The sequence below is a fragment of the Pseudorasbora parva genome, chromosome 6 (genome assembly GCF_024679245.1).
Source record: "Pseudorasbora parva isolate DD20220531a chromosome 6, ASM2467924v1, whole genome shotgun sequence".
NCBI lineage: Eukaryota > Metazoa > Chordata > Actinopteri > Cypriniformes > Gobionidae > Pseudorasbora > Pseudorasbora parva.
In genome coordinates this window covers 11335317-11355857 of record NC_090177.1, presented here as the reverse complement: position 1 = coordinate 11355857, position 20541 = coordinate 11335317, and the positions used below count along the sequence as shown (strand labels likewise).

Below are 20541 nucleotides of genomic sequence, written 5' to 3'. Positions count from 1 at the left end.
GCCAATTCGGGGGCGGGTTGCTTGAATTGTGGGTTCATTAGCCTATTATTCTTAATGAACACAACAACAAAACAGTATAATGACAAACTCCCTTAAAGGGGTGGTAAAACACGATTACACTTTTCTAACTTTAGCTAGTGTGTAATGTTGCTGTTTGAGCATAAACAACATCTGCAAAGTTACAACGTTCAAAGTTTAAAGCAACACAGCAAACGGCCGGTAGGGAACTACAGGCTTTTCCTCCTGACTTGCTGACATCAGCAGCCACAATATTTACATAAACCCTTCTCTGAGAATATTAAATAAGGGGGGCGAGGCCATTTTGCAATGCCGACTAAACGCTGTTATTTTCATCCGGATTGTAGGTATACTTTGTTCAGCCTTCCTAGGAACTGGGGAGTTAGGGATCATTGGTTAAATTGAAATCTCAGAATTTGTGCAGAATTTGTGATACGGTGGAAGATATGGTTTCAATGTGAAATGTAAAAGTGCCTATTTAGTGAGTTTGTACTGTTTTGTTGTTGTGTTTTTCATTAAGAATAACAACGAACCCAACATTCAAGCAATTGCCTTCCCCGACTAATTCGAAAGTGAAAGTAAAATGCGCTCGGCCATTCATAATGGCCATATCAATATGTTTTTGAAATACTCAGCATATTACAATTTTTTAAAGTTGCAGCAATTTTATATCTGGCTTAAGTATTGTGATATAGAATCATGGAGCCTCTGGTGATTTTCCCACTCCTAATGGTTATATGGTTATACAGAGTCTGAGTCTATATAATCTGAGACTTTGCCACTCCCCTCTGGATCAGGCCTCCTTGATTCTCTCTGTGTGAGTGGACTTTTTGGGAAATCTGGTAAATCAATTGATGTGTATAATTATACCTTTTCCTTCTATATAATGTGTAAGTGTTGGCTGTATTTTTTTGTTTGTTTTTGTTTTGATTTTTCTGTGTTTTGTTCTTTTTGTGCCTTAATTGTCTGATTGTCTGCCTTTTTAGTTTGTATTATGTGCACATTTATGTATACAAAAAATATGCTTAAATAAAATTTACAAAAGATAATAATAATGGTGCAGCACTTTCTAATAATTGAAAAAGGATATCAGTATTTGAGCCACTTCTGTTAGCTGTAACTGGAAATTTCAAGAATCATGCTTGTTAGTATGCAGTTGTCAACCACAAATACTGAATGCTGACTATCATAGCCTTATTCTGTGCGGTTATTCTGTGTTAGTATGCTGCAGTTTCTCTCTTGTTCAATTCCCAAAGTGCTCACTGGATAAACGAGCACCCTGTTGTTTTAGCAGGGGAGGAAGGGCAGTAAATCTAGACAGTGCACTAAATGAGTCTAAGCTGGTCATTGATCACTTGGATCGCCGAGAGAAAAAGAGCAGTGTTCAAATGTAAAAATCAAGGGTATTGACAAATAGATGGGTCTACTTGTAGACTATACTCAAATTGACTTGTTTCTGTCATTTTACATTGTTTTGATGAGTCATAACAGAGAGCCCTGAATGTTTTGTGATGTAAATTCCTGCTAATGTTGTCATACACGCCCTGGAAGAACGTAGTGTGAATTGATTTGTGCTAGTTTGGTTAGGGTAAGGCTCCTCTGCTCTCTTCCTCTCTCTGTAAGCTTAGCATTAGCCACTGCTAAGCTGCTCAGATCTCTGAGCCTTCCCACCCCAACACACACACACACACACACACACACACACACACACACACACACACACACACACACACACACACACACTGGTGCCATGTGGAGAATTGCACACTAATCGTCGATCTCTCTCTCTCTCTCTCTCTCTCTCTCTCTCTCTCTCTCTCTCTCTCTCTCTCTCTCTCTCTCTCTCTTTAATCTGCCATTTCTGCACTGCACACACAGCAATCACACACAATTGTGATTTATAATCTCACATTTACACGCTCAAAGAGGGGGATCTACAGTCTCCTCTCAATCAGTCTCAGATTGAAGGGGTGGGGTGAAAGTCCAGTTTTTTTTTTATCCACGTCTCCATCACATATTCCCTCTCTTTTATTTGTCAATAAATCAGCACACACATTATCGTCAGCCTGTGATGGATGTAACGTCCTTTGGACTTTGTGTGTCCCTGAGGTTGGGTCTCACGTATTGGATAAGGATTGCTTCCATGGCAGTGTAGATGAGTTTTGCATGGGGTTTTACAGAAGTCTCCAATACTATGAGTGAAATTCAAGGTAAGAGAGGTCAGTGATGAGCAGTTCAGCCGCAGCGTTTCCTAGAGGATGGGTTTTTAAGCTTTTTCATGCCAAGATCCCTCAAATATGATGATCCCCATTGCCAGGGAAACCCTTACTAAAATATAAAGGCTATATTTATACATATAGACCCAAATAGTAAAGTGTGAACATGTTGTTTCTAAAATTAAATAATTGGCTATTATTTGTAATTGTGGAAATTATTTTCAGATAATTTTATTTCACAATAGAATTTCTGAAAGACATTTCTATAATGCTTTTCACTTAGAATATACATATTTTTGGTTATTTCTCGCTGTTAAATTGCATTTAAAAATGGATAAAAAATGTATTTAAGTTTTCTGTGGGACCCCTTAAACCTTGAGGTACTCTTTGAAAAACTCCTGTCCTAAAGAATCAAATGGATTCTTTGGTCGTGTATGTCATGGAGGTCAACAGACGTCTTTCAGGTTGAGCTTCATAACACTAAATGAAGCAGTATTTAGTGTTTCCCACAGGATTTTGTGAAACTGTGGTGGTGGGTGGACCTCTGTCCCTCTAGGGGAATCGTTCCCAGCGCATGCCCCCCATAAGAAAATATGTTTTTAAAATTAAATTCATCAATCTAATACAGTTTGAGTTTAAAATTAAAAGGCTCCAATCCATATTTAGTGCGCAGATTGAACAAAGAAAAAGTTAGTGTATTGTAGAGCTGCATGATTATGAATAAATTGAAAATCATGATATTTTTGGGGGGTTTAAAATGGCGATAATGAAGAAAAACACATTAGACAACTTAACAAAATAAGATGCAAACTAGAGGTTCTGCCAACATGTTCTTTTTTAAAATATATATATTTTAAAGCAATTATTAAACAAATTGAATAATTGTCTTCTTCATAAAGGGATTTGCTTTGTTATTAGAAAAATCTGCATTTGTGAATAAATCTGTAAAAATTAATGATTCAATGAAGTTTTAAACACTTACTCTTATTTCGGTCATTACCGTAGAAAACGGTCATCTTTTATCCCAGTAAACTTTATCTCCTGTTATTTAAATGTTAAAAAAACACTAACGCATCAATTACGATAATGTGTGGTTGAAAAGACTGTTTGTGAAGCTGCTTCATACTGTATGTTTACATGGCAGCTGCTCTCTCTGGATCAGCAGCAGCACGTATAACACAGATTTGAATGTTGCAGCAAGTGCCAGTGGAGCGTGAGCAGCACGTGTTTTGTCTATGCATGTCAATGAATGACAGTGCGTGCCCAATGGAGCAGAACTTGGTTCATGGCACAATGTTTCTCCTGGTTTCCATGTCAGCGCTGTTTGATCAGATATAGTTAATAACAGAGAATTCTGCGCTGAACGCTTTCCAATAAATCTGTTAATTCTGTGGCAAATTTAAGTGTTTTTTTTACTGGATCTTCCTGCACTGTGTAGTAACTGTGTCGCATGATCGAGATCGGCCGTGTATGAGCTCACACTATTATTATTTGAGCTCAAACGAGTAGCGTAGTTCTGTTCCGCTTTCGTTTCGTTTGCCGATTGATGTTTCTCATTTGTAACAGAAATGGCTGCTCTTATCATTTGGGCACTGTGATGGTGGCAACAGGTGTGACCTCAAGCTAAATTATGCCGCATCAGCAGGAAAAAAACATTGCAAAATCCTGCAGTCTGGAGCCCTGAAATTGCAGTCAAGCTTTTATTTTGATGGAAAACAATCTCATTACAAATCTAGTGTAATCTCCAAATATGTAAATGTGAAAATAATGCATAACTGGTGTCAACTACATTCCCAAATACACTTATGCTGTATGCACAGATGGTATTCACTGCATTCATTCACTGTGAACCGGTGTGCTGATCGCGTGAGCAAAGTGCACACAAAGTTCTCTTTGCAAAAAGAGTTCTCTTTGTGCAGAGCAAACAGGCAGTCTCTTGATAAGGACACAAAGCCTTATCACGCTTTTAGTTTGTTTGACAGCAATGGCGCAAAACACAACATTTAAAGAGCTTTTATGTTATTATGAGAAGTTTAAATATATATTTTCGGGCCACTAGTCCAGTTAATGAATGGAAAGCACTGAAATCTATTTGTGGCAATGTTTATATTCTAGCATGCCGCCACAAATAAATCAATGTATGGGATACTAATACTGTGTTTAGTTGTGTTAGTTTGTCACATTAATCAAACAGAAGGTGCCCCTGTCCTGCTGGATTCTGTGTTGTGTTTGTAAACGGGATTGTGCCACATGAAGACATTTTTCCATTTACCTGGATTAAAAACGTGCTGACTAGTAGTGGTGGGGACGTGTTATTGGCCGCATTTGATTTCAGTGTCTGCTCACAAACAATTGAACTCAAGGTCAGCTCAACTCTGACCTTTGCCCTTAAAGGTGCCTTAGAATGAAACATTTAATTAACCTTGCCATAGTGAAATAATAAGAGTTCAGTACATGGACATCACATACTGTGACCTACACTAGGGCTGTCACTTTTTATTCGATATTCGAATATGCATTCGAAAATGATGGAAATATCCGGAATCGAACTATAAATAAACTATTCGGTTTTTAAAGTGCCATGTAGCGCAATTTTTTACAGTCGGGTGCGTTTATATGGAGCTCTGTAATCGGTTTAAAAGTCCAATCTGAATGAAAATGCCGCGCTCACATGCACCAAGCATGTTGACGAGATGAAAGTAAATTTTTTAAAACTTTTTATTTCGTAAGAAGTTGTGAAAATAATGTTGGCATAATGACACTGTCCTAAACCTACCTATGTAAGCAAACAACTACTTCAGCTGCGCCTGACATTAGAATTAATTTTTTCTGATGTGAGATGATTATTACACTTTACAACACATAAATAGCTTTTATAAAACCGTATAAGTCCTGGTGGCCGTTGAGAGTTGCTATGGAATCCGTAAACAAATTCCAGCTGCTGGAGAGGACGGCGTCGATATCTGATGCGGTAGACAAACTGAAAGCTGTGACGATTGTATAGTGGCTCTTCATATCGATTAAGTTAATAACCTGCTGTTTCAAACATTAAGTTAACAATTTATTTTTCCACACAGGCTGTGGCCTGAGTCCTGTTTATGACTGTCAGACTGTTAATGCATTTGTGATTGAATCTCTGTTATGGCGGGGTCCGTTTTTTTGTTTGTGTGTGTGTGTGTGGGCGTAGATATTCGAATATATTGCTTGATATTTGATATCCGTTCGAATTAGATTCTTTTAGATTAGATTCTTTTAAAAAATGACAGCCCTATCAAACACCATTGCCTACTCCTTCTTATGTAAATCTCTTGCATGAAAAACATCGCGGAAAAATAGCCGAATCTCAACATAACACCAACTGTGACACAATCGCTGGTAATCATTTAATATGGACGCCCCTAACACTTGCATATCAGCACATCAGTTCAACGTCAGGCAGAACTGCGCAGCCGAATCATCGGGAGTTCTGCAGGTAAACAAGCGTCATGCGAGGATAGCGAAAACGGCAGGTCATGGACACAAATGTCATGTTCCAGGCTGTGCAGGGGATGTGAGGACTTTTCATACCCTTCCCCGAGATAAAAAATGTCAACAGTCATGGTTGATGTTTATTATAATCGGATACCACAACAATTTAATTCAAAATCATTTGTTTGCTTGGCACATTTAACCGCGGACAGTTTTTCTAACCTGGGACAATATCAAGCAAGCTTCGCTCAGCGTCTAAAACTGAAGAAAGGGGTAATTCCAACTATATTCCTGCAAGCAGTAAGAAGTGATTTATCCACTTATTGATTCGCTAAACATTTTCTGATTCAATTGAAAGTTTCTAAGAGAGACAGAATCATTGTCTAGATGACGCAAGATGCTAGCACAGTAACAACAGGACACTTCAAGTACCATACAAAACTAAATAGAGTGTCTAATGACAAAGGTTAATATTATTTTGTATACAAAATACAACCTTAGATATATACATATGTCATACTATGTTAGTTTAGTTGCTTACAGATCGCTCACTTGATCCATTTGACATATTTATATTTTTGAGAACTGAAGTATGTTTTTGCATGCTTGTATTTCAGAGTACATCACAGTCACTGCGTAGCCTTCATTGTGACTAACATTATATAGACATGCAATATCGTTGACGAAAAAAGACGAGTCTAAAATGAAGTTTAAAAAATAATCTCTGAAAACACCAATAAACAAGTTAGCTGCATTTCAGCATTCTCAATTTGAGATGTTCTGCCTAGTGTTATTCAGTCAGTCTGTGTTCTGTCAGGACTTACGAGCCGCTTCACTGAACTTGTATAAGCTTTTGAAATAAGCCAATCAGAGCAGAGCTCAACATTAGGGCTGAAACGATTCATCAGATAACTTGAGTTAATCGAATTCAAATAAACCTCGAGGCAAAATCATTTGCCTCAACGCTTTGTTTAGTCTATTTGACTACACACGGATGTTGCAGAATTTTTTTGTGTAAGGAAGGACTTAGAGAATGCACGGATTGCAGTTATATCTGTGGTTCAGGTAGGTAAACATCCCAAAAATTTCGGATGGATGAGCGAAATCATTAATGCGTTTTTCATTTTAATAAATGGAACTCTATTTCGTGGTAAAACGCAATGAATATGTGTCATTCTAAACTTTAGTTTTCAGATCATGTCAAGATCAAAGACCGCAATGCGAGAGAGTGGCATCAGCACTGGTAATACAACTTAGTCTCGCTATTTTTAAATGAAGACAACTGTGTGGGCTTCAGGATGCAACGCTGAACATTTAAGTTTAATTTGCGGCAGTTCGTGCGTCAGCTGAGGAGATCCGAGCAACTCGAAACAGAACAGTGTGTGTGTGTGATAAATGAGACTTTATATATACTTGATAATATCTTCTATATACACCATTAAAATGTTCTCAACGCTAGACGCAACAAACATCAGAACATGCTGTAACGTGTGTGTGTGTGTGTGTGTGTGTGTGTGTGTGTGTGAGACGCGCAGCGCTCGTGCTTTCAAAGCTGCGTGCTTTCATTGATTTGTGTAATTTAAATATCACATTTTAATCATATTTAAAGCTACTAACTTAATAAAACAAGCTGTGTTACAATGATGAATGATTAGCTCAAAATGTACATCTGTATGTGTGATGTACTTTGTCTGAACTGAATACAAACGCATCTCTCGCGTTTGCTCACACTCCAGTGGCTACTCCTCCATGTGATGTAGCCTATTGTCAACCCTGGTTTAGGTTAAGAAATGTAATTTCGCCAATTTTTGTCATTTTTGTTTTTTAAAGCAACCTACTTCAGTGTAGCTAATACGTGACGATAATATGCTTAACACTGATGATTTGAATTTGTGACGATTGGGTGTGGGTGGTTTGTTTTTAACAGCTGATTCGGTGACGTTAGAGCTGATCCACGCATCTCTACTCTCGTTCTTATAGTTTCCTTCCTATCCAATATTTTTAGCTTTTTTCAAAAGCCACAAAGCCTCCAGAAGACAGTAAAGGCTTATGTCATGCCTGAGCTGAAGCTGAAACTTGAAAGTTAATTTGCACAAAATAAATACAATGTTTAGGCATTACTGTTAATTATATTACTATTATTGTGGTTTATTGGTTGTAGGTTTAGTTTTAGATTGAACTATGTTTACCTTTTTAAAGTAATTTTAAATAGATTTTTATATCAATTGTATGCATTAAATTTGTTTAGTTTCACAGTTATTCATTTATGCAATTTCAGCAATAAAACAAATTAGATGTTAATTTTAAGATACCTGTCTTATTATATTATTTTCACTTATATATTTAGCATTGCTCTTTGATAAAGAAAAAAGTAATAATTATCTGATTAATCGATGAATCAGTCGAATACAAAAAGAATCGATAGCTGCAGCCCTACTCAACATTAATATTCATGACCCTTCCAAATAAGGCAAAAAGGCGCATTACATCCTAAGGACAATTTCTAGGGTTGTAAATGGCCCTGTAAAACTGTATCTGGACATTTTTTGTCCGTAAATAAGCCGCATACCCTCTATGTATATATCAGAGAACAATTTAACATATTGTTTCATCTCATTCTAGGGCACCTTTAAAGTTGTATCATCTACACCTGGGAAAACTGACACTCCTGGACACTATATTCCTTTGCAATGCTACTTTCAGCATGCTGTTATTTGTGACGCATTAATCCTAATCTCAGATATTATTTGTGTGCAAATTGGGATGTTGTCCATGTTATTTTGCAGCACATACACAATTGTCTAGTTAGTTTTATCTTCCTCCCTTCATGTATTATCTTGTGTAACAAAAACAGGCTCCTGATTTACATAGTATTTATCTGATGCTTTGTCTTCGGACCTCAGCTTCACTCTGACTCCAGCAGTTCTGCTTCACTGCCCACACTGGCATGGAAACCATTCACAGCAGAGCCAAGATGAACAACCTTGACTGGAGTAGAAAATAAGACCACTTCTAGAGCATCACACCGCATGTGTTCCTGTATTTGTGTTTTAGTTTGCATATCACTCTGTTTGTTCTTATTTGGTTATCAGAGCCCAAAGGGAGAACATTTCCTTAAATCCTCCTTCTACATAGTAGTCTACTTGTCCGCACACTAGGGGTGGGTGATATACTGGTAGACATGATTAACCGGTAGAGATTTTAGACTATCGTTTTTATCGCGCTTATGCTCATGTGATGTTGCAGTGCTGCGCGGTCACCAAAAGCTTATCATTAGCACTGCGATTTTAAAAACAAGTGTTTTTAAATGGTTTAAGCACAATTAGCAGCAAAAGACAACTAATTTCAGTATATTTCTCAGTGCTGTCTGAGACATGCGTGACATAAAGCTACTGCTCTTAATGTGTGTGAGAAATTAACTAATTGGGCTTGAATACAGTTAAATACACATACCTTTGTGTCCATGTTAGTGAACATAAACAGTTATATATATATAGCATTAACATATATAAAGTGTCTTATTAGAGATTTTTGCTCTTTTGTTTATATTAGGTTATATAAATATACCACCCCTTAAAGCCTGTAAGCCGTCACATCTTGAGCCCTGCTTATCATTAGCATTCTGTGTATTTGTTGGCTAAACAATTGTTCAGAAGTTTGTGTAACTAGTTTAAGATCTTGATTTCATTAATGCTGTTTGCTGCTGTGGGTGGTTGGTGTCTGTATACTCTTCCTGTTTATTCTGTTCTGCCGTCACTATATACTTAACCAGCCTGTTCAGCCCGGCATTCAGGACACAGATTAGTAAGCTAATCAGGCATGGGCCTCAGACCAAAGGTTCATGAGCTGGTACCATTTTATGTTCTGTGCAGGAATGAAGAGAAAATTCAAAAAGGAAAGTGTCCAAAACCTGCTAGAAGGGGCCCCGTTTATGCATTTTATGTCGAATCTTGAGAGAAAAGATTTGATATACATAGACCTATCTTTTGTCATCTGAAAAGAATGTATATACTAGTTAACATTGACTTTATTCTGAGATTTGATTGTTTTTGCAACCCTTGGGCATTTGAGTAAATGCTATGGCTCAAATGAAAAGCCTTTATTAGCAAGCCACAAAAAAAGCATAATCAGGTGTTCACACAAACACACCCCACGGTGTCATGTTAAAGTCTCACCCCCACAATAGCCTGAGGTTTGTTTAGATGGTGCATATATATTTCAACCACATTTAGCTTCCGTTAAGAGACATTTAACAAAGATCAAACCATTTGAGGTGCAGTGATTGTAGCATATGTGTTTGGATTGTCTTTTGCAGGTTTATGTGCGTACAAACTTGCATTGAGAGTAGCACAGCACAATGTGTCTGTATCCGATCGCTTGGGCTTGTGATTCACTGTCGGGTAATTTCTGGGTTAAACGCCACTGAGTCTCCCTCACCGTCAAGTAATGAGCCACAGCTAGACGCACACACACACACATACTCATTTTTTTAGGTTTTACATTCTCTTAGGGATTTATAAATGTGCTTTCTGCGTTTTAAGTCTCAGTAGAGAACTGACAACTTTAGATTAGATTGTGTTACTGTAGTACTGTGTCTGTGTGTGTGTGTGTGTGTGTGTCTGTGTGTGTGTCTGTGTGTGTGTCTGTCTGTGTGTGTGTCTGTGTGTCTGTGTGTCTGTGTGTCTGTGTGTCTGTGTGTCTGTGTGTCTGTGTGTCTGTGTCTGTTCAGGGCTGGTGGAAACTGAGGTTATTCTGACTGACCGAAATATAAACATGAAGAATTTCATCAATGTCCCTTTTAATGGAATATAATAATTTCAGAAATTACCCTCAGTAATCATTTGAGACCTTGCCCATTGTTTATCTCAGAAAGGTGATATCCTGTATGTTTGGTAGGAGGGTAAATTAGGTCAGACGGAGTTTGGCCTGGGATAAATCAGGAGCAACATTGTCCTGGAATCTAGAGCAAGTGACGGCCGTTTCAGTTCCATCTCCTCTGGGATCGCACACAGAAATAGATTGAATAATATCACAATAGCTTTGTTCTAACCATAGACTGTAAAAAAAACATTGACTTTCTTCTGTTGAAGTAAATGAAGCCGCTAGTGTCCAAATATTGCGCTGAACTTGGAGCCAGAGTCTGCGCATTAATGAGCGCAAAGTGGAGCCACGATATCAAGGTCCCGCTCACACTCGCACATAACAACTTTTTGTCAAATAAACAATTATGGAAATTTAGAAATTAAAGTTAAAGCTCCAATCCCCTCCCAAAGTTCCCGAAAAATGTCTGTTGGTTCCTCAGTGGTTACTTTGCTCAGAGAAGCTGTCAATCACAGCTGTTGATCATAATGTCACACCCCTGTTTTTATAGCATCAAAAAACTCACTCAACTCAATAGCGATCGAGGTGCTCTGGCTTTACTTTTCAGGACTCGTGTGGCACGCTTGGTTCTGACACATAATCAGGTGTCTGTACCGACAGCATCTGTCAAACTGTCAAGGAATTATTCACTGATTTGTAGTGCTCTAGGGGCATTCTTTTCATCAGGAGTGTGCCTACGATGTCTTAAAATGCTGTCTCTGTAGGTAGCTCACTAGGTTTTGGAAGAGAGTGTATATTTTCCATAAGACAATAGAACCGCTTATAATCAGTGAATCTCTTGATGCGTCGCGAGCGATTGATGCCTTGTTCTATTTATGACGTGCTGACACAAATGAGAAATGCTTTGCAGCGGCCGTTTTGTCACGTCCAGTGTGGACTGCTTTTAGCCGCCGCGTCCGGTTTAGATGCGGTGTAATGTTTTTAATGTAAATGTCTTTTATGTCAAAAGAACTTTGTTCCTACATGAACTGACTACCTCTTTGCACTTCAATAAAAATATTATGACTTTATGATATTTGGCATATTTGTTTTTGCTGTAGTTTTTAGTGGGTTATTTTTCCTGTAAAGATATCGAGATATATATCGTATATCGAGATATATTTTTTGCTCCATATCGCCCAGCCCTAGTCACAACCCTAGTTGTAGTGAAGACTTAATGTTCCTGTGTGTATTTGACAAAAGTCACTTTCATTTATCAAATAAAATTGTGAAATGTTAATGAAGTGAACTCTGAATTCATCATCTCCACCGCTGCTCTGAGAGACACGCTGAACATTTATATTTAAATAGCTTTTTACTGGTTTAATATTCACGCTTTTCCAAACTGCGATTCGATTTGTACGGCCCTACTTTTGATTTTGTTCATCAAAAATTAACTCTGTGACATTCCATAGTAAATTCCATTTTTTTGTAATTGGATTGTGAAATTCCGTTTGTTTTCCACATCATGAAACTAATATTTTATCGCGAAGAATGGGGTGTTTTGTTTTTGTTGCAAGTCGTCAATGACTTTTGCTAAAAGGCATTGACTCTTGACTTTGCTTGTTGTTATCGTTTTGTCCTTTATCTATTCCCTTCTCGTCTAGACTCGCCATCTGCCCATAGCTTATTTATCCCTTCCTCCCCCACAGTGGAATTATGGGTAGCACTCTTTAAAGATCAGTATTTGTGGGAGCAATAATACATGCTAGCCTGTGAGTGATGTCATGTAAAGGATGGTAGAAGGTTTCCTTTTCCTTTTTTTTGACTTTGAATCTCATTGCTAGCTTTGTTGTATCTCATTTGCTACATCTTTATTTGGGATATTATTCTGAAATAAGACGCCTGACCTCATCTGCAATTTCTGTATACGTTTTATAAGCATTATGTATAAAAATGAAACGTAACTGTTGATTGGTGTGCGAGATTCCGCACACAGCAGGAGACTGATTGGTTTTAGTGCAAGAATCAATAACTGTTTAACCAGATTGCTGATTCTGACACTGTGCTGTTTGCTTCAGTATCTGTCACTCATCACAGGATGCTTGCAGATGTGGACACCTGATTATAGTGACACAACAAATACAGTCTGTCTGTACAGTCTTAAACCTTCTCAAGCCATACATTTTATATGTTTACCCATTGATTCACAAGCCTATTTGACATCTGTTTTTTAACGCCCAGGCTGAGATCTGTGAGGTCATAAACCTCTTTACAGTCACGTCCTAAAAGTGTTTGAGGGGGAAAGATTTCAGGTCCTTAAGTACATCAATATGATGAAGAGTAGAGCACACGTTTGCTTTTTGAAACTTCTTTAATACAATGTTTTGTGTATATCACTGCAAATAAAAAAAGAAAAAAATCGACTAGTGTTTGTCTATGTAAAACCTTACAAACTGTATAAAAATACTCTTTATGGTGGTCATGATAACTTTGATACCAAAGTATGTTTACGGTTTGTTAAAGTTTTAAAAATATTTCCTTAGTTACAATTTGCATATCAAGAATTTAAGCAAATGATATTAATAAAATATTTATGATTATTTATTTAAAATATATAATTATTATTTTAATATTTTATATTAATAAATTATTAATTCCCATTATATCCTCTTTGTAAATTATATGTTGTCTTAAGACCAGACCACCAATACGATTGATAGCGAAATCTCGAGATGTTTTAAAAAGAAATGACACGGTTTGTATTTTCACTTTCTCTTCTCCAGTCTGAGATATAGTGATGAATAAACAGCTCGGGTTTTTCCCTCTTGTCTCCGTCTGTGTCATTCAGGCTCTGACTACCTTCTCAGATCAGATGAAAAGTCGTCATGGGGTCGACCGGACTCATCTGCCTCTGGACAGTACACCTACACCGTTCCCAGCCCTACAGAGATACACATCGTTACCAGACCAGGTCAGACACACAGCATGCGCACTACTCTTAGCTGTATATTATGCAAACATCTCCCAGCTTTACTGCCAGAGCTCATCCAACATTTGTGTGCGTGTGTTTGCAGAGCCTCTCATGCAGAAGATCGATGAAAGGCAGAGACTCGCCCGTGAACGGAGGGAGGAGCTGGAGAAGCAGAATGGTAACACACACACACACACACACACACACACACACACACACACACACACACACACACACACACACACACACACACACACACACACACAGAGTTGTGTTTTTGTGAATTGTGGGGACTTTCCATAGGCGTCAATCACATTAACTTGCCGCTTGGACCAAAACACAACACAAAAAAGCGCCTTTTTATGACAGCTAGTCTGTTACCCCTTTTCCACCAAGGCAGTGCTGGTGCTAAATCGGAGCCAGAGCCTAGTTTCAAATCAGTTCTTTGTGTTTCCACAGCCAAAGCACCAGCTCCGAGCCAGGAAAAGTGGTTCTTAAGTAACACCAAAACATTGCTGGGCTAGAAGTAAGAACCGCTTGCGTCACCGGCTGGGGGCGGCGTTACCGTGATCAACAAGATAAACACAAACCTGTGACCGCCATTTTTTCAATAGCAGCTAATCAAGCTAACAGCTGCTGGATTGTAATCTCCATCTATACAATTCATGGAGAGCTGCACGAATGCGTTGGATTTGCGGCGTTTTAATGCTGATGTAGGATCATAAAGCCATGAGCCACTGAGGGAAGGCTTGTTCGAGATGCATCGGCGCGCGCTGTGCAGACTGATTGCGTTTGACATCAAAGTAGAGCGAGTGCCAACGACTCCTTATGCTTTTGAATCGCTCACGCGGTATTTTGATATCATACATGGATCGGTCTGCGCAGCGACGATGCATCTCGAACAAGCCTGGTGTGTTTGTATTTCCCGCTGCCTCGCTAGCATTGCTAAAACGCTAGCGAGAAAGATGAGACGTATACAGTGACGTAAGACCTAGCTCTGCGGTGGCTCTCTTACATGTGGAAAGCCAAACCGGTTCATAAAGGCTCTCAAGTCGAACCAACTTAGAACTGACACTAGCACGGGCTCTGAACTAGCACACGGTTCATTCTGGTGGAAAAGGGGTATGTGAGATGAAATGGATGCCGATTTGGTTGTATGCGTGAGTGGGATTGCCCGTGTAGTTGTTGTCAGTGCACTGCACAGGTGCACGAAGCTGTTAAGTACATTATATCCTGAAAAAGTGCCGACAGCGGGAAGAATATCACATAGTGGTCCGGGAGCTGCGTCTGGATGGTTCACGGAGCAGTAATGAACGCAATTGGCTAGAGTCTGCTGTAGGATATTTGCATACGCCGATCTGATTGGATGACGACTGCGCTGGTGCTTGAAACGTTGAGAAATCTTCAACTTTTGCCGCTTGCAACGCGAGTGAAGCGCCGCGACGGAACCCACAATTCAGTTCGGCAACGGATGATGTCACCCATTCAAAGTAAATGGGAAGCGTTAACGCCTACGCCCCGTGTGAATGCGGCGTTAGTGGTGCAAAACGAAGGACCAAGTATGCATGTTTGGTGTTATTCATGCTTTGTTTTTTTTAAAATCATTATTGTGCTACATCAGAGAATGATGGGAAATTTTATTTAGTTATGCAAGACTGTCATCTCATAAACATTATAAATAAGTAGTGCTTTCTTCATGGTTTGTCTTCATTCACAGTACGTGACTGAAATGTGGGAATGCTGACTTGACTTAAGAGCGGATTAAGATGTAAATAGGGTCAGTTTTGATTTCATAGTGTTAAGAGTTGTAGTGGTTTACTATTTCAAACCTGTAAGACACAAATTAAGATATTTTTGATTACAAAAATGCAACTACCACACTTTGATGCTTCAAAAAGTTCATAAAGAGATCGTACAACTAATTCATTTGAATTGAGCAGTTTAGTCTAGATTTTCTGAAGAAACATGATTGCTTTATGATGAACAGATTTAATTTAGGCTTTTCTTCATATATAAACATTCATTAACGCACACATCAGTTGTGGTAAATGGAAGCTCAAGCATGGTCACTTGGCATGTGAAAACCAATGAGGTTCATTCTCGTGTTACGCATCACGTTTGAGCTTCAGCAAGAACCAATGCGGTTCATTCTCGTGTTACGCATCACGTTTGAGCTTCAGCAAGAACCAATGCGGTTCATTCTCGTGTTACGCATCACGTTTGAGCTTCAGCTAGAACCAATGCGGTTCATTCTCGTGTTACGCATCACGTTTGAGCTTCAGCAAGAACCAATGAGGTTCATTCTCGTGTTACGCAGCACGTTTGAGCTTCAGTAAGAACCAATGAGGTTCATTCTCGTGTTACGCATCACGTTTGAGCTTCAGCAAGAACCAATGCGGTTCATTCTCATGTTACACAACACGTTTGAGCTTCAGCAAGAACCAATGAGGTTCATTCTCGTGTTACGCATCACGTTTGAGCTTCAGCAAGAACCAATGAGGTTCATTCTCGTGTTTACGCATCACGTTTGAGCTTCAGCAAGAACCAATGAGGTTCATTCTCGTGTTACGCATCACGTTTGAGCTTCAGCAAGAACCAATGAGGTTCATTCTCGTGTTTTGCAGCACGTTTGAGCTTCAACAAGAACCAATGAGGTTCATTCTCGTGTTACGCATCACGTTTGAGCTTCAGCAAGAACCAATGCGGTTCATTCTCGTGTTACGCAGCACGTTTGAGCTTCAACAAGAACCAGTGAGGTTCATTCTCGTGTTACGCATCACGTTTGAGCTTCAGCAAGAACCAATGAGGTTCATTCTCTTGTTACACAGCACGTTTGAGCTTCAGTAAGAACCAATGAGGTTCATTCTCGTGTTACGCATCACGTTTGAGCTTCAGCAAGAACCAATGAGGTTCATTTTCGTGTTACACATCACGTTTGAGCTTCAGCTAGAACCAATGCGGTTCATTCTCATGTTACACATCACGTTTGAGCTTCAGCAAGAACCAATGAGGTTAATTTCCATGTTACACATCACGTTTGAGCTTCAGCAAGAACCAATGAGGTTCATTCTCGTGTTACGCATCACGTTTGAGCTTCAGCTAGAACCAATGAGGTTCATTCTCGTGTTACACATCACGTTTGAGCTTCAGCTAGAACCAATGCGGTTCATTCTCGTGTTACACATCACGTTTGAGCTTCAGCTAGAACCAATGAGGTTAATTTCCATGTTACACATCACGTTTGAGCTTCAGCTAGAACCAATGCGGTTCATTCTCATGTTACACATCACGTTTGAGCTTCAGCAAGAACCAATGAGGTTAATTTCCATGTTACACATCACGTTTGAGCTTCAGCAAGAACCAATGAGGTTCATTCTCGTGTTACGCATCACGTTTGAGCTTCAGCAAGAACCAATGAGGTTCATTCTCGTGTTTTGCAGCACGTTTGAGCTTCAACAAGAACCAATGAGGTTCATTTTCGTGTTACGCATCACGTTTGAGCTTCAGCAAGAACCAATGAGGTTCATTTTCGTGTTACGCATCACGTTTGAGCTTCAGCAAGAACCAATGAGGTTCATTCTCGTGTTACGCATCACGTTTGAGCTTCAGCAAGAACCAATGAGATTCATTTTTGTGTTACGCATCAAGTTTGAGCTTCAGCAAGAACCAATGAGGTTCATTCTCGTGTTGTTAAGAGATGTCAAGCAGGTTTGGTTGAGCTTTTGTTTATGTTCACTGATCAATGTTTATATGTGAATAAAAGCCTACATTTATTATGTTATGAACTGGAGATAGTCATTAGAGAGTACAGAATGCTCTCAGATTTCATAAAAAATATCTTCATTTGTTTACTGAAGATGAATGAAAGTCTTACGGGTTTGGAACGACATAAGGGTGAGTAATTAATGACACAATTTTTAGGGGAGTGAACTAACCCTTTAGTGAGAGTTGTAATGGATGATCAGTTCAGTGTAAAAGCAAAGTTAGATGTTCACCTGTTGTTCTTGTTGTTCCTGTGAGTTGTTTGAATGTGTCATCACATGTGAGTTTGTCAAATTAAACCTCCCTCACCATGTAAAACCCAGGGTTACACTTTTTGCACTTTTCCCTGATCGTTACTTTATTTTTTTTTTACCCATCTTTCTTGTGTCTGTTCTCCTCTGTTTGTGACTGCATGACTGACTTGAAGGGGCAGGTTGCTGTGGCGAGGTCCAGTTGTTATGTAAACTCTTGGCAAGGTGGTTACCAGGACACCCAGTTTTTATGTAAGGGGTAAGAGGCCAAGACAGAGGCCAGGGAGAGATTGGTGGATTAATTTGGCTTGCTTTAGATTACTGGAGTGCTTGGTTGCAAATTAAATTGATAATCCACAATGTTGACTATCTGCTATCTTATTGTTATCTGCCATTTTTTATTATTTGTTCTCTTCCACCTTCTGTCATAGCTTTTAGCATTAAACTGCCATTATTTTTTTTTGCAACTTTAAGTTTAAAAGGATAGTTCACCCAAAAATTTAACTTTCCGTCATGATTTACTCACTGTCTTGTTATTCCAAAATAAGACTTTGGTTAATCTTTGAAACTTAAATGTAGATATTTTGAAAGAAACCTGAGAAATTTCTGTCCTTCCATTGAAAGTCCTGGCAACCAAAACTAAGATCAAAAAAGGTCATCATAAAATAAATCCATATGATTGAAGTTAATTTAGGCTTTTATTTACACTGGCACACATACGTAGATCACATCGCATATGGTGAACATGGACGCTTACGTGTTTGCATGATGCACAAAAACCAGTGAAGTTTGTTCTATGTGTTCGATTTATATAGCGCTTTTCAAGGTACTCGAAGCGCTTTACATTGAAGGGGGGAATCTCCTCAACCACCACCAAGATGATGCGACGGCAGCCATATTGCGCCAGAACGCTCACCACACACCAGCTGATTGGTGGAGAGGAGACCGAGTGATGAAGCCAATCAGGAGAGGGGGATGATTAGGAGGCCATGAAGGACAGAGGCCAATGGGCAAATTTGGCCAGGATGCCGGGGTTAAACCCCTACTCTTTTTCCAAAGGACGTCCTGGGATTTTTAACGACCACAGTGAGTCGGGACCTCGGTTTAATGTCTCATCCGAAAGACGGTGCTCTTTTGTCAGTATAGTGTCCCCATCACTATACTGGGGTGTTAGGACCCACACAGACCACAGGGTGAGCACCCCCTGCTGGCCTCACTAACACCTCTACCTGCAGCTACCTGGTTTTCCCAGTTGGTCTCCCATCCAGGTACTGACCAGGCTCAGCCCTGCTTAGCTTCAGTGGGAAACCAGTCTTGGGCTACAGGGTGATATGGCTGCTGTTCTAGCGTGTGATGTATGCACAAGCTTCTGTGTTTAGCATATGTAAATGCTCGACAGAATGAGCTTTTTACTCACATTTGTGATTTGTCTGGGAATTGTATTTAGCTTTAAAAAAACAAAAATCAATATTTTGATATTTAATTTTATGACACATTTTTCTAGATTTCTTAAATTTGGGGATGAAAAAAACAGAAATTGTGTTACAGCTTATTCTACAGGCTCAGTTTCCGAGCAGTTTGTAATCAAATACTGAATAGACTTGGTGGTGTTTATATGATATTATATTGTAATATGTTGTTGATGGTAGTGCCTAGAGTGCATATATTATTGGTTACAAAATAAACTTTATCTGCCATTTAATTCAATGTAAACGCTTGTAGATTATTTCTGGGCTGATCTGTCACAGAAAGGAAAGACTAAACACATTATAATATTAACACATATTGTTCAGTATTTAGATTTTATGAGTGTTGGCACATTAATCTGTACTTTTTGTAATTTTGATAAATGAAATTATTTTGATTGTAAATGCCTCATTGTATCTCTTTATTAAGGAGAATAACATTATTTGATACATTTCCATTGCACCCCTAAAGTTTTAATTTGTGATCCAACATTTTTCAACAAGCACATGTGCTCCTTGGGGAAAACACAAGACTTGGATTAAATCACTTGATTCATATGGAATCATTTTACAATGTCTTTATGAACTTTTTGGTTACCCAGACATTCAATGGAGGGACCAAAACCTCTCAGATTTGCGATCACGGGTACTCTGTGTTAGGGGTGCAATGGATCATATACCCCTTTTCCACCAAGGCAGTGCTGGTGCTAAATCGGAGCCAGAGCCTAGTTTCAAATCGGTTCTTTGTGTTTCCACAGCCAAAGCACCAGCTCCGAGCCAGGAAAAGTGGTTCTTAAGTAACACCAAAACATTGCTGGGCTAGAAGTAAGAACCGCTTGCGTCACCGGCTGGGGGCGGCGTTACCGTGATCAACAAGATGAACACAAACCTGTGACCGCCATTTTTTCAATAGCAGCTAATCAAGCTAACAGCTGCTGGATTGTAATCTCCGTCTATACAAATCATGGAGAGCTGCACGAATGCGTTGGATTTGCGGCGTTTTAATGCTGATGTAGGATCATAAAGCCATGAGCCACTGAGGGAAGGCTTGTTCGAGATGCATCGGCGCGCGCTGTGCAGACTGATTGCGTATGACATTAAAGTAGAGCGAGCGCCAACGACTCCTTATGCTTTTGAATCGCTCACGCGGTATTTTGATATCATACACGGATCAGTCTGCGCAGCGCCGATGCATCTCGAACAAGCCTGGTGTGTTTGTGTTTCCCGCTGCCTCGCTAGCATTGCTAAAACGCTAGCGAGAAAGATGAGACGTATACAGTGACGTAAGACCTAGCTCTGCGGTGGCTGTCTTACATGTGGAAAGCCAAACTGAACTAGCACTCGGTTCATTCTGGTGGAAAAGGGGTAATAGTTGAGCCGTGATCCATATGAACCAGGCCCCACAGTTCAGAACACGTGTGATTTACATAACTGCATTTAATCATTTTATAGTGAAAGTTTATTGTTTGCACGTTTGCAAATCTTGCCAATTTAAAACACTCAATCGAATGCAAGAAGAGGCCAAATTCGCAATCGTGCGTTGTTTTCTGTGCGTAAACTCAACGTACGAACTTTTTCCAACAAAG

The 20541-nt window shown here is 39.2% G+C and overlaps 1 protein-coding gene across 8 annotated transcripts in view; it reads left to right on the top strand.

Annotated features, from left to right (window-relative positions):
• Window positions 1-20541, top strand: part of map7b (microtubule-associated protein 7b) — a 95645-nt gene that overhangs the window by 53594 nt on the left and 21510 nt on the right. For all 8 annotated transcript variants that reach the window (XM_067445604.1, XM_067445601.1, XM_067445603.1 and 5 more), the window contains exons 2-3: window positions 13354-13476; window positions 13580-13654. In XM_067445604.1, the coding sequence (XP_067301705.1) occupies window positions 13588-13654 (67 nt within the window). In that variant the 5' untranslated portion in view covers window positions 13354-13476; window positions 13580-13587. The remainder of the gene's footprint in view (window positions 1-13353; window positions 13477-13579; window positions 13655-20541) is intronic.